Raw genomic sequence first — 25,891 nt, 5'->3', positions numbered from 1 at the left:
CTGTTAGTGTGAGAAAGTGAGAGAGTGAGTCAGCATCATGCTAGATTTGGCACCTCCGTACTGCAGAGTTATAACTGAAGCTGGCACCTGTGTGCATCTTTCCACTCTTCTACAAAACTCCAACAGAAACTCAACACAGGCTCAATTAAAATTATATATTGCTTGTTTCTGTTTTAAATAAAGCAACTTGTGAGATATCAAAGAAATCAATTGGCAGTATGAATGTTTATTGCTGTTTCTGTGGCTCCAGTTCAATCTAGTTGCTAACAGTTCAACAACCTGTGACCTAGCCCGACCCAGCAGAGGGAGGGTATTCACACCCTTGGTGCAACACATAGCAGGCAACTTGGTAACACTTTACAATAAGGTTCCATTTGTTAACATTAGTTAAGAACATTCGTTAAAACAAACTAACAGTGAACAATACTTATTAAGCATTTATTAATCTTGGTTAATGTTAACTCCAACATATACTAATACAGTTTTAAATGTAAAAGTTTTAATAGTTAACATTAGTTAATGCACTTTGAACTAACATGAACTAACAATGAACAATTACATTTTTATTAACTAACTTTATAAAAAGATTACTAAATTATGTAATAAATATATTGTTCATTGTTATTTCATGATACCTAATGTTAACATATGGAACCTTATTGTGAAGTGTTACCGGCAACTTAATCACAGAGTAGTTATAAAACAAGAACGTACATTGTGCTGTGAATGAATCTCTTATTGCAAATGCAAAGTATTATTATATGTTGATAGCACTTTAAATAAAGCTGATTTAGATAATCAAATTGAACTTTACTCTACCGGTAATAGAGAGAAAAAGCATTATGAAACCATAACATGTAGACAAAATCTCTATGGTTAAATACATTTTAAATCAGTTTTTGAGAAGTATCATTTCACATTTTAAAGAAGAAAGGCTATGCCGATTTATAAAAGTGAACATGGTGAAAGAACAAAAATACAGTTATTTTTTGTTTCACACCTTTTGCATACATAAATTACCATAACTAGAAGTGTGACTTATTCACACGTGTGCCATGGCTTTGTTTTTACAAGTGCCTTGCCATACTTTCACTCACAGAAAAGCACGGGAAATTCCTCAAACATTGAAAGTTTGTTTTATTTTTATTTTTTTATACCATCACAAACCAGAACAAACAAAACAAAGGAAAAGATCCTTTAATCCATTAAATTTTGAATATGAAATATAAAAAGACTTATTCCCTTTTATAAATCTATTAATGTTAGTTATGGAATTAAAACCAACTTTTGTCAGTTTACCTCTTAGAGATGTCATCTTAAAAAATACATACATAGATTTCTCTGTAGTCAAAAGAGAAAATGCATCATAATAACTATAAATTAATATTTATGAGCCCCTCATTGATATTTACTATTGACACTATTAATATACAGATAATCACATTTCTAAACGTTTTCTTACAGGAAATGAACATTATACACATTTTTCTCCAGTAAAATGTAAAAAATGTCTATCTTCATACAAACAATGCCATTCTTGTATAGTATGATCATATTCTATTGAAAAGGCATGGCAAATAATAGTTGAAAAGATGGGAATCCAACAGCATTAGAGTTAAAACACAGTGAAAATAAAATAATCTATTGTGAAATACATATATAGCACAATAATAAACAAATACAACACAACAAAAGCTACAAGATGACCAAAACTAGACCAAAAGCAGGTGATCAGACAAAGGAAGAAAATTCATAAAGATTTCTGCCCAAAATCTTTAAAAAAAATAAAAGTCTGTAAAATTTTCAGAACACTTGAAAAAATGTTAATGCAGAAATCTGACCACCATGTTGTTATTAACTTGTTTATAGCTGAAAGTCAAAGTTTCTATTCAGTTGACTCACTCAAACCTCTTAAGTTCTGTACAATTGTAGTAGAGATTTCCAAAAATGTCACATTTTGGATTCCATACTTAAAATATACTTAAAAAAAAAAAAAAAAAAACGTAATACAATGGTAAAATGTTTGTAACATGACACCATATCAGCTTTATATGATTCAGCCCTTTTGCTGTCAGTGTTCAGGGGTCCGAACATGGAAATCCAGATCCCAGCTGGACTAAATGCTGGTAAAAGGCCTTGATGATTGAGGAGTTTGGTTTTTCATTTAAGAATGATCTCCCGTGTCTCAGGAAGTTTAAACGCCAGCAGTCCTCCACACACTAGCGCAGAGAAAGACAGGATGATGGGAATGATCTTGGTAATGCCGATAAACTTGCCAAAGATGAAACAGCTGATGATAGCTGCCAGTTTGCAGATTCCGTTTAACACACCAAAAGCTGTGGCTCTGGGAACATAAGTGTTAAGAACATTTACTAAGGTAGTATTTTCATTACTTAGTATACCAAAACTGTACTCTTACATTTTTTTATAGTGAAGAGTTGTCACATGGCTTGTTGTCCAGCTGTCATACAAGAAAGTTGGGCTAAATCTCAGTAACATGTATATGGAGTCAAAAGTACAATTACATAAATGTGGTATCTCTAGCAATGCTCATTATGGTGGTTCGAAACACATATTTCAAACCCCTTTTAAATGAGAATATTTCTTGTGAATTCTATCCTTCAAACTAAAATTATTACATCAATAAAAGATTCAGTATTATATTCAGGTCAACAATATTATAATTTTTTTTAACTTAAATATATGAACCTTGTTTTCAGGACAAGGGCATTTTACTGAGACAACACACGTTTATTGTTATCACATGAGTCACAATTGTTATAAACATACTGTATACAATTTATGGACCTACTTTATATTAGGTGTCTTTAACTACTTTGTACTTAAACATTTGATACAATGTAATTATTACACACATACATGTTGTACATACATGAACTTATATTTAAAGTAACTGCATTTAATTACATCTGTAGTTTTTCTATTAACCTTACACCTAATCCTGAACCTAATCCTACCCCAAACCTTACCTTGAACCCTAACTCTACTCCTACAACCTCAGTAGCAGCAAATGTGAATCTTTTGAGAATTTTGCAGAACAACATAAAGTTACACAATAAGTACATTGCATTGTATTTATTTTAATGTCAGTACATAGTTTACTATGAACTGTTGTTAAAGTACCTAAAATAAAGTGGGTCCCAATTTATTAAGACCAATGTTTGTTGACAAAAACAGTGGTTTGATATTTTTTTGTAATTTTTTTTACATTTTTTGCTGTTTGCTGTTTAATGAATTGGTTTGTGTGTATATTTTTCCTGGGCAATAATGGCAAAAAAGTTCAAATGCATTTTTGTAACCTAGACCTAAAAGTCACATTGTTTTTTCAATGGTCTAAAAGGTCCCAGTCTCCCCTACACCAGCCCTAGTCTCCCCTACACTTTTTAGGAATAGCATAGACTTTGTTCAGACTTGAATGAAAATGAAGCTTCAGTCCATTCAGTGGGCTCTATTCATGAAAGAAGGGCAGAAAAAGTTTCTGTGTAAAATGTTCATGAATCAATTCTTACGTAATTTACACAGCAATTTGTTCTGCGGTGTGTTTCCAGTACAACGACCTTCTCACTGCTTAACCGTCATAGTACGATTCATGGTTGGAGAAATTAACTAGCCAGTCATGACTGTTTCCCAAAACCATTGTAACGAAGTCGCACATCCATCATTCGAACCACGTTGTTTCAACAATATAGAGCTGTCGTTAATTAATTTACACATGGGGTGTAGTAATAACTTCAGGGAGAATTAAATAATAATAGCTCATTTTCACATACTTACGACAGATGTTTAATGCGAAAAAGATGCAGAAGACACAAAATCAGCATGCACCTGGTAATGGGACAAATGAAATGCACTGCAATAGTGGGGTTTCCCTCTTCATCAGACTTCGGATTCCCCTGATGCATTTGAGCACATACGCACATGCACACTCTTCAAATGGGTATGTTCCATTCAGAAGCGATCTTCCCTATGCCCTATTCCCTTCAAAGTCTTTACCATCCACTGTGAGAGCTTCAAAATAACAGTCATTTGGAACTGACTTTTTAAGCCATTTTTATTGAAAGTAAAGTTTTATTCAGTTTAAAGGTATCTTACAGCATACCTATTATGATTGTTCTCCCTTTGAAGTGCCCATTGCAGGCTGATTTATCCCATTTGGAACCCAGACAAAAATGGCAATTGTGCGTTAACATGGACACATAGGCTGCATCCGAAACCAGGAAAATGGGGTACTGTCATGATCCTTCTCTGTCTGCCTTTCTATACTTGTCTGTTTTCTGTTTGTGTGTGTTTGTCATGTGTATGAGTAATTGGCTGTGTCTGTGTTTGTCGTAGCCATGTGCTTCATGGACCCTGCCTCCTCGTTACCCTCATCACTCTCCATCGTTTAGTCCATGTCATGTTAATTGGCTTCACCTGTTCCTCATGTGCTTTGCCTCTATATATGTGCCCTCTTCCCTCAAGTATTTTTGTTAGTAGTCAATCTGTTTCTGTTCTTGTTCCCGGTTGGTCCTAGATATTATCCTTATTCTAGTTTTTGTTTTGATTTGTTTTCTTTCCCCCGTGAGAGTTTTGTGTTGCCTGTTTGTTTTTTGATTATTACAATATTTATTTTCTCTCATTCCTGCATTTGGGTCCTCATTCCTGACACATTCCATGACATTCATTGATTTGAAATTTCTGAGATGTCTTTGGTGATTGAAATTGATCTCTCTTTTTTTTTTTTACCTTTTAGAGGCTGGATAGAGCTCCACCGTAATGACCTCAATGCCGTTCCAAGCTGCCGCACCAGCTGCAAAGAAGAGGCACTGGAAGGTAATGATTGCCCCTTGATTGAAGCACAGGAACAGGAAAAAGGTGCAGCCAGCCGATGCCAGCATAGAACCCCCTGTGAACAAGCACATAAACCCACACACAAAGTTTTAAGTTGGAAGAAATGTCTCTTCAGTTCTTGAAATGAGCCACAACTGTTAATATAAGCTCCTGTGTGTAACCACTCACCTATAATTTTAATTCTCCCAATTTTATCCATTAATAGACCTGCTATAATATTGCCCGGTAACACAGACAAACTGCCGAGAAAGCTGACTAAATAGATTAGGATATCATTTTCGACTTGGAAGTTTAGATGGCAGCCTTTTTTGGGGTGCAAAAATGTTGTATTTTCCAGCTTACAGTCAATGAACTTTGAATCTTCCCACAGGTCTGTAAGAAACACAATAATTGAAGATTTACCTGCCAAATTTATTCATATTATTCATAAATCTAATCAGATAGAGGTGAATAATTTGTATAATTTGAATACCTGTATTGTAGAAGACTGTGTTTTTAAGGGTGCAGTTCTCAAAGAAGGTCTCTGTTGACTTGATGTCCTCAAAATAACAGTTCTCAAACAGCGAGTCCTCAAACTTCACATTTCTGATTTCTATATTGATAAACCTTCAGGTAGAGAACACAGAACTGTCTGGTCAACCAATGCATAGATAAATGGTGGTGGCTGTAGGGATCGAACCAGCGACCTTCTGATTAACAATTATGTACTTTAGCTTATGTGCTTTAGCCCACTACGCCACCATCACTCCATTGAAATAAAGACAGTTATTGTGATGATCTGATGTTTTACCTGTCATGGATATACTCCCCCTCTTTGTGAACCTGATTTTGCAGAGTGAAATTGAAATGAAATCGTTCCACTTTCTCTCGATGGAAAAGCTTAACATTAGACTCATAATCTTCATACTGCAGGTACTTGATCTGGTCTGGAAACCACACTCCCAGGCCATAAAAGCTGCATAGTAGAAGATATATCAATTCATAGGTAATTTACTGTTAATAGAAGAAAATGGTTTGATTAATAGGACATTTACTTTTAATGAAGTCATTAAATTAATCCACACAGTATTTATGTGTCAGACTCCGAATTCCATACAGTTTCTAAGCCTGAGTTCATTTTAAAAGTAATTCATAAAGTTGCTCACCTGAAGGCCATAGTAAACCACACTATGGCAATGAGCAAACCATGGAGTCTGAGTTCAGGTGCAGCCAGAGACAAAATGTTCTTCATGACCTTTTGGATCACAATGGAAACAATCATTTTATGCTTTACCAATTCAATCATCAAATATTTTTAGCAGATATACACATTTAAAATGTACAGTCTTTCTTTAGTTGGAAAACAGACTTAAATAATGTTGACTCATCTTTCATTACACATATGTTTGTCAAGTTAAATACTCTCTAGAATGAGAATGTCTATTCCAAATGTTTCAAAGAAAACCGATTTAATGGGGTCTTTAAAGCAACAACAGCAGAATTGTAAAAATAATGACAAGTTAAGTCTAGTGTTTTGTGGCTTTTTTATGTTCTTGTTTATTAGCTTTAAAGCAATCTGTATCTTTGTTTTCTAAATTGAAAAATGTACCTGGGACATATTGAAGGGCTCATCCCTTAAAGGAATATTCTGGGTTTAATACATGTTAAGCTCAATCAACAGCATTTGTGGCATAATGTTGATTACCACAAAAAAGTATTTCGACTAGTATCTCCTTTTCTGCAAAAATTTAGGTTACAGTGAGGCACATGAAAGTGAATGGAGCAAATTTTTGGAGGGTTTAAATGCAGAAATATGAAGCCTATGATATTATAAAAGCAAGTATAATGATTATTCTATTACAAGTTGTGTATTATTTAAGCTGAGTTGTTTAAATAAAAAATGTTAATGCCTTTATAGGGTTTACGCCATTAAGTTGCATTCGGAACAAAGTTGTAAAATTGGATTAAACTTTACACAGAAAAGGTTAGTCAGCAATTTTATCACACATCTTGTTTACTTCTTATGGCTAAACTTTTGTAACAGTGAGTATTTTAACATTCATGGACTTGCCCCATTCACTTCCATTGTAAGGGCCTCAAAATAATGATGAGTCAAAATACATTTTGATGGCAATCAACATTGTGCCAGAACTGCTGTCGATTGAGCTTAACTTGTATTAAACCAAGAATATTCCTTTAAGGGATGAGGCCTTCAAAATGTCCTGCCCAAACTTTATCAAAGGGGTCTTTAAGATGGAAATGTTGTGCTAGAAATGTAAAAGTAGGATGCTGTTGTTTGAAATATTGTTACTCTTGCAACATTGGCAGGCATTAGCTAATATCTCGGCACTGGTGGTGCAGATTGTTCTTTCATTTAGCATATTTAGTTTAGCATATTTTATATTTGCGTACATTACCTGTTTGACCAGGGTCATCTGTCTGACCATGAACCTCTGGAAGGCAGTGCCAGTTTCACTCTGAATCTCTATAAACTCATCATCCTGAGTGAGGGGTGTTTTGATCTGAGAAACCTGAAAGAAAGGGATTTATTTATAATTGTAAGTGGATGCACATAACGGCATTTGTACATGCAATCAACTCAGCCCTTTTATTCAATAAACTCATCAAAGACAAAGCACAAAACATTCTCATTGTTTTTGTTATGGTCTCCAGTGCTGTAGTACGGTGATCTACAACCCCAATTCTTAAAAAGTTTGAACAATAAAAAAATGCATGTGATTTGTAAATTATATTCACCCTTTGCTATATTGAAAGCATTACAACAACACATGATGTTTTACCTTGTGAATTTCATTGTTTTTTATTTTTTTGAAAATGTACAGTAATTTCATATCTACGGAAGAGGATTAGGGCCAAGCAATAATAAAAAAAAATAAAGCCATCTCGAGATTAAAGTCATTATAATGCGAGATTAAACTCGTTAAATTTCGAGAAAAAAGTCGAAATACAATCTTGAGAATAAACTCATTAAATATCGAGAATAAAGTCACTATAATGCGAGATTAAACTCGTTAAATTTCGAGAAAAAAGTCGAAATACAATCTTGAGAATAAACTCATTAAATATCGAGAATAAAGTCGTTGTGTTTCGGGAAATAACTCGTTAAGTTTAATCTCGCATTATAATGACTTTATTCTCGATATTTAATGACTTTATTCTCAAGATTGTATTTCGATTTTTTTCTCGAGATGGTTTTATTTTTTTATTATTGCTTGGCCTTAATCCTCTTCCGTACATATCAGATGCTTGAAACATGCTCCAAAAAAGTTGAGATGGGCAATTTAAAACTACTAAAAATTTGATGAGTTGAAATAACAAGGCGATGTAAAACAGGAGATGTTAAACAGGTAAGGCAAACGTGTCGTATTATATAGTGAGCCTCCAAAAACAGCCAAGCCTTCAAGAGCAAGGATCATTCGAGACTTGTCAATTTGCCAACAGATACTTCAGCAAATAAACCATCACTTTGAGAACAATGTTCCCCAAAGACAAATTGGAAGAATTTTGGTTATTTCACCCTCTACAGTGCAAAATATAGTTTAAAGATTCAAGAAATCTGGTCAAATCATGGTGTGTAAAGGGCAAGACAAAAAACATTTCTGAATGCGCGTGATCTCTGATCCCTCAGATGTCACTATCTTAAAAAGAATCATTCATCTGCAATGAATATCATGAACATGGGCTTGGGATTACTTAAGTAACCTTTGTTAGTCAACAACACTCGCCGCTGCATCCACAGATGCAAGTTAAGACTTTACTATGGAAAGCAGAAGCCCTACATCAACACTGTCCAGACGCGCTGCCGACTTCTCTGGGCTCAGTCACATCTTAAATGGAAAATAGAACAGTGCAACTGTGTTTTTTTGGTCTGACAAGTCCACAATTGTGCACCTGCATAATGGATGAAATGGGGGAAAATTCCACTTTCTAAACTTAAAATTATAGTGTCCTCAGAGCCCAAATGCTTAACAATTGTTATTAGAAGAAATGGTGATGTTTCACAGTGGTAAACACTTGACTGTCCCAAATTTTTTGGAGTGTGTTGTAATCATCTGATTTGAAATATATGTACATTTAATAAAAAAAAATCTATGAAATTCACAAGGGAAAACATCATATTATGTGTATTTGTGGTACTTTCAATATAGAAAATAACAATGAAAATAATATACAAATTGCTCCTTTTTGTTTTTATTAGCATTTTTCATACTGTCCCAACTTTTTCGAAATTGGGGTTGTATAATTTTAAAGTTATCATACTTCAAACACTCTCTCTGGCTCTCCCTTTGCCCTCCAGTTGGTGTCATGGACCTGCCTTAGGATCATCCAGGCTTCGTCATGTCTTGCAGTCTGATAATTACAAAAGGGAATATGAGCCTTGTGTAGAGGTGGGAGACCTCCAATGGAAATCTAAGGTTGCTGCTAGAAGAGGTGTTAGAGAGGCTAGTAAATGAGATTAGAAATATACAGACTTTTGAGCAACATTTGCTGTGTAATTTGATTTATTTTGCAGTAAATTACATTCTGTGGACCATATAAATTGGTATATTTAAGGTCCAGAAAGGTAGAGCAGTGAAATGTTACACATTTTTAACACCATTAAAACATTGCATGTCATTTAATGATAAAACCCGGCACCTACTACATGATACTACAGATACACATCTATTACCTCCAGGAGGAAACGGGGGCTTTCCGGCATGAACACTAGCCCAGCAAGAGCAGCAACTGAGGGAAGGAAGCAAACCAGCACAAACACCCTCCAACTGTGGAACTGAAACTCTGTTCCCATACTGAAGCCCCAGCCTGGAACACAAAGCCAACAAAACCCTCAGAAACGTGAAAACCACAGGAAACTTGACAACACGGATCATGTTATTATCTATTATGTCCAACCATTTCAACATATTTTTAGCCAGGGCCCGGGGCAATAATGTCTTGGAAATTGGCATTAATGCCCACAAATATTTAAAAGGTTAAAAAAGGCAAAAAAAATAAAATAAATAAATAAATAAAAATGATTATAATAAGTAAATTTCTCCTTTTTATCTGTTATCTAAACTTTGATATACCTCATTAAATTATATTTGAGGCCTCTCAAGTTTGCTGCTTGATGTGTTTTTATATGGTTAATAAAATGACCACATGAAGGTAAAAAATGCCCTTAAATGTTATTTCGAGGGTGCAAATATTGACCCATAATAAAACATGTCTGACACTACTTAAATAAACTTGTATTATTGTTATAGAATTATGTGAATAATTCCCCCCTTCTTTTTTCAGTCAACTCTTACACTGTGCTTGCAGTTATTGTTCATTATTCAAATCATCTTCAAGAATTATTATGGTAGTATTATTATTACCGTAATGTGGGATTATTCCCCAGGCAGTGAAGGAGGCGTAAAGTCCCCCGAGCATCCAGAACAAACATAACCAGCTGAGATGTTCTCCTCTCTTGTCCATGTGTAGGAACTCGGAGTAATACGTGTACACAACAGGGATCGACCCACCAATCCTGCAGGAGATAATGAGAATGCTGATATAAATTACAGTACTACAGTAATAGACAGAAACTTTATATAAAAATGTACCTCAGTGCCTACACAGAAACCATATTTGAAAAGTGGTATTGATTTATATTAATTCATTTCACAGAAAATTACTCCAAAGCAACCTACAAATGAGGAAAACACATACATGTATCATAAAGGAACCAATAACATCAGCAGTGCCAAATTACATATTTGTATTATTATTATTATTATTATAAAAGTACCTTTATTTATGGTTATATATTAGTTAAGTGATCGTGGAAGAGATGGATTTGTAATCCTAGGAAAAAGGATTGATGGGTCCTCATTTCCATATTTTGATAAATGTTAAGGTGATTTCTATAAATATAATTATGGAATTGGGGGTTTTGTTATGAATAATATCCTGCTAGTGTTTTTCTTAATTAACTCTACTTTATTTACCATAATTTCCCAAAAAATTCCATAGTTACTACATTGTTACTAGTTAATGTTGCTATATAAAACCATGGTCAGTTCCCATGAATAACACTCAGAGTCCAGAGACAACACACTGTACAGATAATATTAAATTGAGTAACGAATTATTCAAATACTCTTGGGTTATCGGACACTGGAATAGCATAATGAATGTACAGATACATCTTACAGTAACACTGCTCTCCAATAATGCATCGGCTAGTAGCTATGACGAGAATTACAATGTTTCTCTGCAATGTTTCTGTCATTCATGAGTGTACTGTTGGGACAAGTTTGATGCACAAGTTTTAATTTAATTACATCTGCATAACAGCTTGAATTAAAATATGAACAAATGTACATGAATTTGAGAATTTCCAAGTTCCCATTTGTTATGATCCCTTTTGGTTTTAAGGACAGAATACACTGATATATGGACTTCACAAGTTTGCATAAAGCTTGATGATCCTTGTTAACCAGCATGATTTGAGAATGTTTTGAGTCTTGTGTGCTTCAATGAAGTGTAAACTCATTGCAATGACTCAAATATTCTTTTTTTATTAGTGACCTTTAAATAGTGCAGAATTGTAAAAAATAAATAAATCTTCATTTTACGTCATGTCAGTGTCACAAAATATTTAGAACCCAAGACTCAGGATGGTAATGAAAGGTGTTTTATTTAAAAAGAAACAAAACCAAAAAAATACAAACAAAATTCTCAGGAGGGAGAACAAAACCAAAGCAAGGCAAAAATAGAACAAAAACGAACCAACTAAGAAAACTGAACAAAACAGAGAACAAAACTCACAAGGGAGAAACAAATTAACAAGACAAAAAGAACTAACCGATAGGAAAATTATACAGGAATAAGAACAACACACAATGATGTGATGGGGAAGATAAGACAAACGAGAGAATATAAAGAGGAAGGGAAGATTGAACACAGGTGCTGCCAATAATCACAAGGAGCACGAATTGCGCTGCTGAGCAGCACCTGTGGGAAACATGAGGGGAGGAGGAAATCAAAAGCACATGGAAAACCTGAGAGAGAGAGAGAGGTAGAGGAAACTGTCACAATCCTGCCACATAACAAATAAAACCAGACCAAATGGCAGGATCATGACTGTCAGTGCTTTATTTTAATCTATTCACAATACTAAAACTTACTGCTTGTGCACACACTGGCAGCCAAAAGTTTGGAAGAATATGCAGATTTTGCTGTTTCGGAAGGAAATTGGTACTTTAATTCTCAAAAGTAACATTTAACTGATCACAAAGTATAGTCAGGACATTACTGATGTAAAAAAAACAGCACCAACACTATTTGTAAAAAGTCATTTTTGATCAGATCTAGACAGACCCCATTTCCAGCATCCATCACTCCAACACTCACTGTGTTTGTTTTTGAGTTGCGACAATATGCAAAAGACTGGCATGTCTTAAGGTCAATATTAGGTCAAAAAACAACCACAAAAAACAGCGTTCTCCAGAAACTTGTCAGTCAATCATTGTTTTGAGGAATGAAGGCTATACAGTTCTTAAAACTGCCAAAATTAAACTGAAGATTTCATACAAAAGTGTACACTAGTCTTCAAAGACAAAAGACAACTGGCTCTAACAAGGACAGAAAGAGATGTGCAAGGCCCAGATATAACTAAACAAGAGGATAAGTACATCAGAGTCTGTAGTTTGAGAAATAGATGCCTCACATGTCCTCAGCTGACAGCTTCATTGAATTCTACCCGCTCAACACCAGTTTCAATTACAACAGTAAAGAGAAGACTCAGGGGTATAGGCCTTATGGGAAGAACTGCAAAGAAAAAGCTACTTTTGAAACAGAAAAACAAGAAGAAAATGTTAGGGTGGGCAAAGAAACACAGACATTGGACAACAGATAATTGGAAAAGAGAGTTTTTGAGCATTTGTGAGATCAGCTAGACTGTATAGTGCATGAGAAGTGCCCGACAAGATGCTACTGGATGCGTGGAGTGAAATGTCACCTGAATATCTGAAACAAACTGACAGCTAGAATGCCAAGGATCTGCAAATCTCTCATTACTGAATGTGGAGGATTTTTTGATGAGAACTCTTTGAAAAAGTTTAAGAAGCTCAGAATTTATTTTTCAAATTACAATAGCACATTTTCATGTTATTAATGTCCCAACTATACATTGTGATGAACTGAATGCCACTTTGGTGAATAAAAGTACCAATTTCTTTCCATAATAGCAAAATCTGTACATTATTCCAAACTTTTGGCCACCAGTGTAGGTTTCAATGAACATTTTTTTAATGTGGTTTCCGACATTTGGACCACAATGGATGTCCAAGTGAGTCTTTGTGTGTCTGTCTATTGTCACAAGTTCATCATGGTTAAACTTTCTTTTTCCATTCTGCAACTTGCTAACTTTCCTCCAGCTATAAAGGTCTTACCCGATTCCTGAACAGAGTCTGAAGAAAATAAAGAAGCCGTAGCTCTGAGCAAAACAGGATAAGAAAGAGAAGATGCAGTTGATGGCCAGCGCATACAGTAAACACTGCCGTCGACCCAGTTTATCCGCCAGACCACCCCATACAACAGCACCAACCATCATGCCCACATAGACTATTAAACCTGAACACAGAGATAAAAATGCGGTTAGCCACTGATAATAAACCATAACTCATATTAAAACTAACTAATATTTTTACAAAAATGTATAGTATTGTTTGTCTTCCTTGAGATAAAATCATCCAGCAACTCAATATAATTACTTTCACTAGTCATGAATAAACATTATAAGATGCTTAACAGCATAGTTCAAATTCAAATAGTTGTCTCCTGATGAAATTTTGATATATGTAATAATTTAATATATATATATATATATATATAGTCATATATGAATACTCATGCACCATTATTCTGTTGAGCATTATATATATATATATATATATATATATATATATATATATATATATATATATATATATATATCGTATATATATTATGTCATTTGTCATCAAGTATATGTTGATTTGGTCAAAGTAAATTTCATAACAAATACAACAATAAATATCCCTACTACCTGACAGATATCACTGTAATAGGTGTCCTAAAAAATTTTACTTCTCTATTTGATAACTCTATGTACTGTAAAAAGCAATAAACAATCTGAGGATGTAGACTGATCCCACTGTGAATTCGGTCAACAGCAATGTATATTTTATTAGGTCTACACCCAAACCGCAACCCTAAACCTAACTTTCAGTGGAGTAAAACTTTAATTTTAGAGCTAAAATGAAACATGCAAAACATGTTCACCATTGTCTGTGTGAAAGCTATTATTTCCTGGTTCCCATGGGACCAGAACCCATGTCTCAAAGGTTGCTTGTGTTTAATTGATGCGAAAATGTCTAATGGGGTAAGGTTATTTTCAGTAATTCCGCAGTAAGGGGTTGAACTTTCGTAAACAATATGTCGATTTTCTGTGTGATTATGTTGGAGGCGATTTGCAGCCAATCAGAATAGATCTGCTTGTCACTCATTTGGCATGTTTTGACACCTGATATGTGGAGAGTGTATTTTTGTAAAGCATGGGGGGCTAAATCTGGAGGAATCCCATTTATATTTTTATATTACATGTCCCAGTCCAAGAAAGTTCAGATGTAGGCAACTCCTTCACCAATAACTTCACAAACCTTACAAATCTTCCTGTTTTGCTGCTAAACAAATTTAGCTCTAAAAGCTTTGAACAACATGAGACTTTTACTAAGAACTGATAAATCTGATCATACTTTTCTTGTTGCAAATGCCATTTTATTTTTACTTTAAATATGAGTATAATATTATTCTTACAAAATACTTATAACATTTATGTTTTCTGATCACTTACCAAGCATTCCCTTGTCAGCATTGGACAGGCACATGTCCTTCTCAGCACTGGGCAGTGCAAAACCCACTACGAAGCATTCCACCCCATCAGCCATGAGGGCCAGGCCCAGCACCGTGAAAAGGGTCCACTGGAAACGCCCGTGACCACAGTCTTCCATGATGGTCTCGTACTGTTCTGGTAATGTCTCCTCTTCAGCCTCAGCAGCCATCCTGGCCTTCATCCTGGCCTCCCTTCGTGCTGCTCTCCGGGCTTCCTTGATCTCGTCTGGATGGGGGATGCCCTGGTACTCCCCCTCGTACATTTGATCCTCTTCATCATACCCCTCTGTGGCATCACTGGCAGCATCTTCCTCCTGAGGAGGGTAGTCTGTCTGAAAAGGGTAACTCTCTTCTTTATATGTAGGGTAGGTTTCTCCCTGCTGGTTTATACTGTTTTGGTAAGGGTCATCCATGTTGGCTTGAATCAGTAAATTAGCATAGTCTCCAGGAATTTCTCAGTCTTTGGTCAAACTCCAAGATGCAAGTTCTAACAATAATTTGTGCACCTCCTTTAAGTAAAGGCTCCAATATTTATGTTGACAATGAGTTATTTCCCTTTGGTTGATTCTACACAAGGCCACATGTTGCACCTGAATAACAAGAACATTAGCATTAAAGTACAGTGAAGCAGAACGTTGCCATTACTGCAATAGATCACATAGGGACATAACCACTTTTCAAGCAGTCTTAAACACAATTTATTATTAAGTTTAAAACAATAAAACATAATTCAAAAGTATCTGGAGACCTAAGGCCCTGTTAAAATGCATGAATGTCACTGCAGATAGACATGTAGATAGACACATATATTGTAAAATCTAACAAATAGCACAAGCACACTTTTCAAGCAAAATTATTCACAAAAGAAGTTTATGAGGGTTTAAATGATAAAAACATAGACTGCTCAAACTGAAGACAAAAAAGTATTTTACACTTTCTGATTGTCAGATATTAGCAGAACATGTCTTAAGCTATTGTGATGAACTACACTTGTGGTTACTCTAGACACCTGTGTGAACTTGAGGGGAACTGACTTCATACATCCACTAAAAATCACCTTGGGACCAGCTGGTTATAGAGCCTAATCTCACTGGCTGTTTCTCATGTTCTTGTGGACTTGTTTGACATCAAAAAAAGTTAAGAGGGTGTTGAATCTACATACAGTATCTTGCATAGATGTGTTTTACGCTCTCATGTCTTTTGAGCTCACTCTTTCAAGGTAGTCAGGCAAGACTGATTTTCACAAGAACGAGAATGCAATCTTATCATTGAGAAACATCCACCGTGAATTCAGTGATAGGAGATAGAAATTTCTTCTGCTAAAATCGGTCTGTGCTCACCGAAATTCGGACCGCTGCCCCCATTGGCAAAAGCTGTTGACCAGAGTGCTGTTGACCAGCTTCTGATTGAAATGTCCACAGGGTGTTGCCGAAAGCGAGGCATTTTATTGCCAGTTTTTTTGCATATTGTCGCAACTCAAAAACAAACACAGTGAGTAATGAAGTGATGGATGCTGGAAATGGGGCCTGTCTAGATTTGATCAAAAATGTCTTTAGTAGTAAATGGTGTCAACAGGAATCCATATTGTATTTACCTTACAGCCTTTCCCAAACCACAACTAAATGTTTAGTGTCAAAATGTAACCCCCGAATCACATCCATCATTGTTTATATGCACGCTTACTTCCTGGTTTCCACTGGATTTAAAACCCTTTTCTCAGTCTGAGTGTGATTACTTGTTACCACAGGACCAGAACCCATATCTCTGATGTTACACACACAACACACTATCATTAGTGTCACAGGGAAAGGTGAAAACATTTTAATTGATGCAAAAATGAGTGACAGGAGATGTGTCTGTGCAGCAATGGATAAAGATCCTGACACTATGAAAAATATCAAAGTAGTTGCTATGGCAATAATGTCTCTCTCTCTCTCTCTTTTTTTTTTTTTTTACAAATGAGAGCTGTCATTTAATCCATCTTTAAACTAGATAATTTTCATTCTGCCCAAATAACACTGACTACCATAAGACCAGATTAAATTTAGAGGGCGATAAACATATCTAATGATTATATAATCAAACACTCAGAAAATAAGGTACGATTTAGGGTAAACATCCTTCACTAGGATAGCACCCTTGTTATGGGTACATATTTGTACCGTTAAGGAGACAAACATTTGCTTTTTTTTCACAGAAGTATATAACATATACAGTAAACAGTACAATTATGTACCCAAATTAAGTTGTAAATACAATGATTATTGTTATTATTATTATTATTATTATTTTTGTCAGTTCAACTTGAAAATGTACTTCATATGTAACTGGTTTTGTTGAATTGAAAGAAAGTGTTTAAATATTGAATATAACAAAATTTAAACTCCATCGATAACAAGCTAAATTTCACAGACCACATCTCAAAGACTCCAAGATCATGTAGATTTACACTCTACAATATCAGGAAGATAAGACCCTACCTCTCTGAACATGCCACACAACTTCTTGTTCAGTAACTTGTCATAACTAGACTGGACTTTTTTAACTCTTTCATTGCAGGCCTCCCTGCATGTGCAATTAGACCTCTGCAAATGATCAAGAATGCAGCAGCACATCTGGTCTTTAATTCAACATCAGTACTTTAGATTACGATTCAAAAGGAAGTAGGTGATGTAACTGCTTGCCATTTCTTTTAGGTTTTTCACAATTCTTTATCATCCTTTTTTGCAGTTCACTTAAAGTCTTGTGATGTGACAAACAGTGTGCAAGTACAAAGAAGAATCAATAAACATTAATTAAACAAAGAGAGCACATGCTACACCACTCTTTGTCTCTCTCAACTGGCTGCACGTATTAAATTCAAGGCTCTGATGCTGGCATACAAAACAGTCACTGGGTCTGCTCCAGCATACCTAAAATAATTTCTGCAGAACTACACGCCCACCAGAAGCCTGCGGTCAGCTAAGGAACATCGACTTGTACCAACACAAAGAGGCACCAAAACATTTCCCAGACTTTCCGTTTCATCATACCACATTGGTGGAATGACCTTCCCAACTCCATCAGTGAAGCTGACTCACTCTCTGTCTTCAAAAAACGACTTAAAACACATCTTTTCCATGAGCACTTAACCAGTCACTAAAAAATAAATAAATAAATACAATTCTTGTTGCACTTTAATCTGTTTTGTATACTATTCTGATGCTTGTGAAACTTTGTAGTATGGCACTTTTTGTACCACTGTCTCTAAGATGATTTGCTTATGTTTTCGTCTTTTGTAAGTCGCTTTGGAGAAACGGGTCTGCCAAATGAATAAATGTAAATGTAAAGCATAAATTTCAATAGATATAACTGGATTTACCCTGTAAGGTCAGATCTCATTTTAATTTTGATGTATAACCTGATGTCTTCTAAACACAAACATATTACATTTAATGTAAGTTCATTTATTTCATCAGGTCAAATCACATGTTCCCTTTAATGCAAGTTCATTGCTTTATTCAGAACAAATCACATTTACACTTTAATGCAATTCATGCGCCCATTGAACACTTTTCTTCTGTAGGCTGCAAAAGCAAGGTTGAAAAATAGCTCTCCCCATTTATTTGTATGGTATATGTAAACGGACTAAGGGTCCCTGCACACTAGAGTAAATGCTGAAACGCTGAGAAAACTGCGAATGCATTGATTTCAAAGGGGATAGTGCATCAGAAGGACAGAAATGTCACATGTGAATGAACTCAGATGCAGAAGTCATATAAACCAAAAGTCCTTTATTAGGGAGAAACATTGCAGATAAATTAAATTACACTTAAGAGGGAAAAACTGAGAAAAGAAAACAAACTAATACCAACTGACACAAACCAGACCGACCAGGAAACATGACAAGACAAAAGGAATGAACCAACAGAGGACAAAGCTCAGCAGGGGAAATAAATAGGGAAGCAAATAAGGAGGGTAACAAGGGAAGGCAGGTGTAACTGATAAACTTCAAGACTTTCACCTACTGTTGCACTTGTGTACATAGTAGTGTGACAATAGTGATTTAATTTGATTTGATAAACTGATAACAAGACAAACAAGGGGGCGGGGTTTCACTCAAGACTGAATTGACACGAGTGCACATGGCAATGAAAAAACAAAAAAGCCATATGCCCTCAGGGAGTACAACAAGGGAGACACATATGACTGTCAGGATCCAGCCACAATAACTATAAATAAAGTCAACAGATGTGGCAGGATCCTGACAGGACAGAGAAAAGCAAGGGTTTCCGATAGTGAAGCTCTGTCATGCGAACAAAAGTTGAGAACATTTTGCTGCAAAACACTATAGTGTGAGCATCTGTTGACCAATGAGAATCTCAGAAAGGCGGGAGTTGCACTGTGGAATAAAATAAACATGGCTGACAAGCTCAAGCATAAGGTGTATTAATTCTCTGTCCTTTCTCGGTCAGGCTGGAAAGATAGTAATTGTGTAGAGAGAGCCTGGAGAAAAGTTTCGGTGTTTACTGGTACATTGTCAAAATGATATATATATATTTTAAAAAGCCATCTCTCTGTTTTGCAAGCCTTCCAAATGGATCTTTCACTGTCCCATATGTCCAACGCTCCGTCTCACCTTTCTCTAGTGTGTAAGCGCCCTAACTGTCATGTAGTGAAATAATTTTTTCGACCGAATGCTTCGGAGCATGTATCACACTGGCCAAGTCATGTGATTTCAGCAAACGAGGCTTTGTTATGTCATAAAGTTTTGAAGCATTTCTAAATGTTTCACGGTTACACTAGGGGGCACTGATCCAACAGTGAAACCCTGAGTTAGTGCTAAACGCAGGCTGTAACTGATCTTGAGTCAATACAGGACTAAATTAGATCCGTAAAATCTGAATAGTTGCTGATTTGAATTTTAGACATTTAACTTCCTGTCGATCACCTTGAGTTGTGTCTCCATTTTGTGTTGATGAAAAATTATTTTGAGAGAGACAGATTTTTTGTGATATTTAAAGAGATTTATTTGTTTTAAAAAAGGCGAAGCTGGAATTCTGACTGTTGTTGTCACGATTCCCTTGTTGTCTGCCCCGTGTTTCACTAGTCATTGTCACAAACTACAATTCCCATAATTCCCGGCCCTCATCACTGCCAGCTCTTAGTCATTGTCCTCACCTGTATGTCATTTAGTCCTCATTACCCCTGTGTACTTAAGCCCCGTTGTTTGTTCAGTCCTTGTCGATTGTTGAATGTAGATGTATGTGAATGTCAACCTTGCTCTCCGTAGATGTTAATCCTGCCTTTGTATTCCATGGATGTCTTTTGTGTTTTTGTTTTGTTTTCCCCATCGTGGTTGTTTTATATGTTCCAGTCTTGTTTGTCCTATTATTTTCAATAAAACCGCATTTAGATCCTCATCCCTCGTCTGCCTTCGTCTGCCTTCGTTAGAGAACGATCGACCATAATGGATCTAGCGGTTCAACAGGCGAACTATAGACTTCTGTGCCTCTAGCAAGAGGACCATCCTGTGCAGGAAAACATCCGTGATTTCCTCGAGCTGGCGAGTGTCGCGGACTTCCCGGACTCCTCCCTGGTGGTTTTCTTCAGGGCCAACCTGAACAGTTCGCTCAAGGAGCGGTTGCCACCGGCGACATGCGGCTGGACTCTCCTCAAATTTATGGAGGAGACTCTGCTGGCCTGCGGCTCGCCATTCACTGTGGGCGTCGTTGAGGAGGACCCTGCCTCTCCTCCCACAGTGGTGACCCCCCAGTCATCCATGGCCCCATGCCTGCCATGGTCAACGAGCCGGCGCTGCCAGCTTCGTCCGCCCGGAGGAGGAGGAGAAGAAAGGCTTCCGCTCCCCAGCTCATGCCTGCCACGGTCAGCGAGCCAGAGCCCACGCCAGCCACGGTCAGCGAGCCAGAGACCACGACAGCCACGGTCAGCGAGCCTGAGCCCACGCCTACCTCGGTCAGCGATCCAGCATTGTCAGCCTCGCCCGCCCGGAGGAGGAGGAGAAGAGGGAAGGCTTCTGCTCCCCAGCCTCCGCCTTCAACGGCTCCGTCCCCAGAACCTCCCGCAGCTCTGCCCTCTGTGTCCAACAAACCAGAGCTCACGCATACCAAGCCTCTCGAGCCTCCCAGGGCTCCGCATCTCGAGCCTCCCAGGGCTCCGCCTCTCGAGCCTTCCTCGGCTCCGCCTCTCGAGCCTCCCAGAGCTCCGCCTCCCAGGGCTCCGCCTCTCGAGCCTCCCAGGGCTCCGCCTCTCGAGCCTCCCGAGCCTTCCTCGGCTACGCTCCTCGAGCCTTCCTCGGCCCCGCCCCTCGAGCCTACCTCGGCTTCAATCCTAGAGCCTTCCAGGGCTCTGCCTCTCGAGCCATCCCGGGCTCCGCCTCTCGAGCCTCCCAGGGCTCCGCCTCTCGAGCCTCCTAGGGCTCCGCCTCTCAAGCCTCCCAGGGCTCCACCTCTCAAGCCTTCCTCGGCTCCGCCCCTCCAGCCTTCCACGGCTTCAATCCCAGAGCTTTCCACGGCTCCGCCTCCTGATCCTCCCTCGGCTCCGCCTCCAGAGCCTCCATCAGCTCCGCCTCCAGAGCCTTCTACGCCACCGCCTCCCTCGGCTCCGCCTCCCGAGCCTCCCTCAGCTACGCCTCCTGACCCTCCCTCGGCTCCACCTCCTGATCCTCCCACAACTCCTCCCCCTGAGCCTCCCTCGGCTCTGCCTCCAGAACCCTCCATGGCTCCGCCTTCCACGGCTCCGCCTCCTGATCCTCCCTCGGCTCCACCTCCTGAGCCTCCCATCGAACCAGTTTTAGTTTGTGTGTTCAGGATTTAACATTCATCTCACTGTATATATGACCTGCAAAGCAAAACTAGTATTTTTACTATTCTAATAATTATTGCAGAACGAATATTCGAATATTCGACTACTCGTGCACATCCCTGACACACTATTTGAATGTTTGGATCTCTCCTATGATTAAAACGTGAAGTTGTTATCCCAGTACGCCTTCCATCACAGTTTTTTTTCTTTGTATGTACTTCAGAGCAGATCTCCTATAGATGACAGGATCTGTACTTCCCTCTACAGGTCTGGTGGGAATGACAATACAGCCATAGTGCGCTTGCATCGAACGCATCCATACAGCTCTGCTGAGCTGTATTGGAAATGTTATGTTGGTTCAAATTAACTCAATAAAGTTAATGCAACGATTCCTTGTTTTAGGTTACGTAACCCTGACTAGATTAGGTTACACCAACAAAATGATTTTTTATAATTTAAATCAGGTAGGAATAGTTCCTTCAAACAACAACTGCATATGTTCACTTTTTACAGTGTATTAACTAGAGGTACATAAAAAAGATCCCTTTGAGAACACCGTTCTAGTGACTGCCGTTGTACCTAAAATGATAACTTTTTTCTGAGAGTGAAGAATAAGAATATTATACACAAGATAAATAAAAATTATCCATATCTTGTATTCATTTGCAAAGAAACTAAGATCACTTGATCATATTTCAACACATTAAAACGTATAATTTATCCCTGAACAAATCTGTTCTGTCTTGCTTAAACATTACATTTAAAAAAGATTACTGAACGTCACTGAAAGTGTACTGTTGCACAGCCTGGTCACTGTGACCTGACAGTCCCAGATGGTTGTTATGTAACTTCAGACTTGTACTATAGAGGCCAAAAGATAAACTGTCAAATGCAGGGACTATTATTGGGCTGGATAATGATATTTATAACAGTGTTTTAAATACATTGCAATGCATTTTCTTTCTTCTAAGTTCTAAAATGTCTAATTCTTTTAGAATCATCTACTTAATTTCATGGTAACACTTTATAATAAGGTTGAATATGTTAACATTAGTTAATGCTTTATGAACTAACAGGAACTAACAATATGCAAATATGTGTTTTTTTTTAATTTTTTTACCATAAATTAACATTTCATGTCATACCACAGGGCCATTGAAACAAACTGCAAAAAAGTAAAAAAAAAAAAAGGTGAAAAAGTTGACTATATACAGCCCCTAAAATATTAAATATCATAAACCTAAATTCTCTATGTTTAAAAAAACATTCATGAACATATAATGTGTGAAATTTCCTTACACCTAGCTAAAGTCATTTTTAATTGCTAATAGAGAAGTTTCACATTAACGTAAAATGTGACATCCAGCTTGTCAGTTGATATGTCCATATATGGCTTAAAGTGCACATGGGTGTGGGCGAGTCTTTAGTGATGTCACTGCTTGGGAGGAGAGGATACCTAGTGGAGGGCAACTCTGAAGGGCACATTAGTTTAAGCATGTCACCTGTAACACTATCAAGAAACCTGCTGTCTGTGGGAAATGTCAAAGGTTAAAAGACCTTATCCCCCTTTCAAAAACACTTACACTTTCATCTGTTACACATATTACATCTTTTACACTTTCCTAATTTCTCCGTACCAATGACCTACAGTATCAAAGAGAAGGCCTATAACAATTTGAGAATTTTTGCAATATTGAATTGTTTGTTGGCATTCTTCATCATTGGTGTTGTATAAACAATTTTTTTTTTTTTACATGATATATTAGATTGCATTTTTGTTTGATTTGTGGAGGTGGAGCAAAATATGAGGGAACAATTGCATTTTATAATGTAATTATAACAATTACATTTACCAGTAGCAATTTTCATTCAAGAACTGTTGTCATTTTATTCTTTAATCGTACTTGAGGACAGACAGGACCAAATAGATAAAAAAGTCAATAAACAATCTGTTGCACATCCTGAAATGGAACATGTCATGGCTGGGGGTATGGTGACATTTTCCTTTTCCATCAGTTTTATAGATCTTCTACATTTACTGATGCAAGAGCCTAGTATGCATCATCACTTTAAAAGTGTAAATCTAATATCGTTAATGGATGTATTCACTGTTGGGAAAAGGAGACTAAAACACTGAATTATCATGATTAATGATTTCTAGAACATTTCAAAATTGGACTAGAGGGATATAAAGATAATTGTGGAGTATTCATCAAATGCAATCCTCTGCCAGGCAAATTTGAAAAGTGATGGCTTTGAAAGAATTTCTGAAATACATTTAAACTAAAATTGCATTAACTTACCAGAATTTATATTCCTCTGTGTATGACAGTGTTCAGTATAAATGTAAAAAAGAAAGAAAAAGAGATATAAATCCTGGCAGAGAGTTTCAGAAGGCAAGCCTACATGTCACCTTAACAGGAGGCTGTTGAGCAGAGCAGGGGATTATGAGCTGACCTCACAATCATCCAGATTGAATCTCCCTTCGCTTGATGCTGCCAGACCAAATGGTGTAGTCCACGTATAGTTTAAACAACACACAGTGGAACAAACCGGATGTTAAAGTGTGTGTCTGGGGTGGGGGTGGGGGTGGGGATGATGGGTGCCTCTTCAATAGGTTTTGATATGATAATTTTCACAATAATACAAATTATAGTTGTGCTACAATTAATTTAAAATTCTTCAAAAAAATAATAAAATTCCTCAAAAACACATTGCACACATTGCTTTCAGTATCATTTATTGTATGTATTTATGTATGGCTAAATGTGCCTAAACCTGAAAAACAGAATTGTAGATTTGTCTTTTTAATTTAAGTACTATTTTTTCTGTCAAAAATGTGTACAATGTTATCACACCACGTACTTTCCTTCTGAAGTACCAGAAATACGGTATTACAGTTTTGCATTGTGTATTTCAGTTAAATGTCTTCATAGAACTCTTTGTATTAAGCATGTCTTCTCAGTGAACATTGAAAGATCCCAACATAATCTCCTTAAAATAATATCAATAACTCATAATGACTTTACTAGTCCTACATACCCATTTCCTACCTGCTCAGCACTAGTTTGCATGGTCTGCTATGGGACATTTTATAGAGGTAGATGTCTTACCCAGAGTAAAGCTGCCTTATCCCACATCCAGTAAGTCTACTGCAAAGAGGATTAGCTCCACCCCAGCAGAACCATTGGCTATATTTAGAATCACATTTATTCTCTGTGTTTTCTCTTTGCCCCACCACTTAACTTTCCCCTCCCACCAATTCATCTGAATTTACTAAACAGACAGAAGCTGTAGCTTGATCTAAGACCAGTATTACCTCTAAAAATAGGTTTAGCCATTTTATTATGATAACAAAACTGTTCTCAACTCAACTTTCAACTAAATTGCAACTTCAGATCATTCAGTTGTTTTTGTGCACGCAACCCATCTCAGGTGCTGTAGTAGTACCTGCATAGTAGTACCTGCATAAATGAATGCTGGTAGAACCTGACAAAATTCAGATTTTTTTATTCAGGGTCCTATAGTAGTAAAATAGTTACTTAACAGAAACAGAATTCTACATTTAATTATACAATTTCGTTTATTTATTTATTTTTATTTAAAGGTATATTACAGGTTTAATACAAGTTAAGGTCAATCGACAGCATCTAGCATAATGCTGATTAACACAGGAAATATTTTCGACTCGTGCCTTGTTAAAAAAAGGAGCAAAAATCATGGTTACAGTAATGCATTTTCAGTGTTAGTGAATGGAGCCAGTTCATAATAAATAAAATACACAGTTTCATAAGTATAACCTCAAGACTAAATTAAAAACAATTATACATGTTAACATGATTTTAGTGTAATAAAATTGCTTACAGGGTTTGCCAGTGTTGCATCATCATGGCAACAATGTTGTAATATTGGGTATAACTTTAAACAGGTTAGTAAGCTATTCGAACACGATATAATAAATTCAACCCTCTTTAATATTTATGTCTTGCTGCTTTAATTTTGTGTATTTTAACATTTATGGACTGGCCCCATTTAACCTTGATTTTTGCTTCTTATTTTAAATAAACAAGGGACGAGTTGATATAATTGTTTGTGGTAATCAACATTATGCTACAAATGCTGTTGATTTAACTTTTTGAACCCGGAACATTTTTTAAAGGGTAACTAAACACCTGCTCAGAGTCTGACTCCACCCACTAGAAATATTTGAAAATGCAGGAAAAGTGGGCAGACCCCGGCGGGGATAGAGGGAACGAACCGAGTGCGGGGCTGAGCGGCGGGCGCACCTGAGACTCGTAGTGACGGATTAATTGACAGCTGCTGTCAGACTCTA

The 25,891-nt window shown here is 36.9% G+C and overlaps 1 protein-coding gene across 2 annotated transcripts; it reads right to left on the bottom strand.

The window, feature by feature from the left end:
- Window positions 1–1,081: 1,081 nt before the first annotated feature.
- Window positions 1,082–24,031, bottom strand: LOC127619252 (synaptic vesicle glycoprotein 2B-like). 2 transcript variants are annotated; one of them, XM_052092099.1, is made up of 13 exons: window positions 23,862–24,031; window positions 14,717–15,344; window positions 13,275–13,455; window positions 10,215–10,366; window positions 9,524–9,657; window positions 9,112–9,201; window positions 7,248–7,361; window positions 5,997–6,085; window positions 5,642–5,806; window positions 5,324–5,457; window positions 5,020–5,223; window positions 4,747–4,906; window positions 1,082–2,344 (listed from the first exon to the last, which is right to left on the bottom strand). In XM_052092099.1, exons 2-13 carry the CDS (start codon window positions 15,165–15,167, stop codon window positions 2,161–2,163), a joined length of 2,058 nt encoding a protein of 685 aa, XP_051948059.1. In that variant the 5' UTR covers window positions 15,168–15,344; window positions 23,862–24,031; the 3' UTR covers window positions 1,082–2,160. The 2 variants fall into 2 exon arrangements, with proteins under 2 accessions (XP_051948059.1, XP_051948068.1); XM_052092108.1 differs by lacking the exon at window positions 9,112–9,201.
- Between the last annotated feature and the right edge of the window lie 1,860 nt (window positions 24,032–25,891).

The sequence above is a fragment of the Xyrauchen texanus genome, chromosome 2 (assembly GCF_025860055.1).
Source record: "Xyrauchen texanus isolate HMW12.3.18 chromosome 2, RBS_HiC_50CHRs, whole genome shotgun sequence".
Lineage (NCBI taxonomy): Eukaryota > Metazoa > Chordata > Actinopteri > Cypriniformes > Catostomidae > Xyrauchen > Xyrauchen texanus.
The sequence above is the reverse complement of the archived record's forward strand: the minus strand, read 5'-3'. Positions and strand labels throughout refer to the sequence as shown.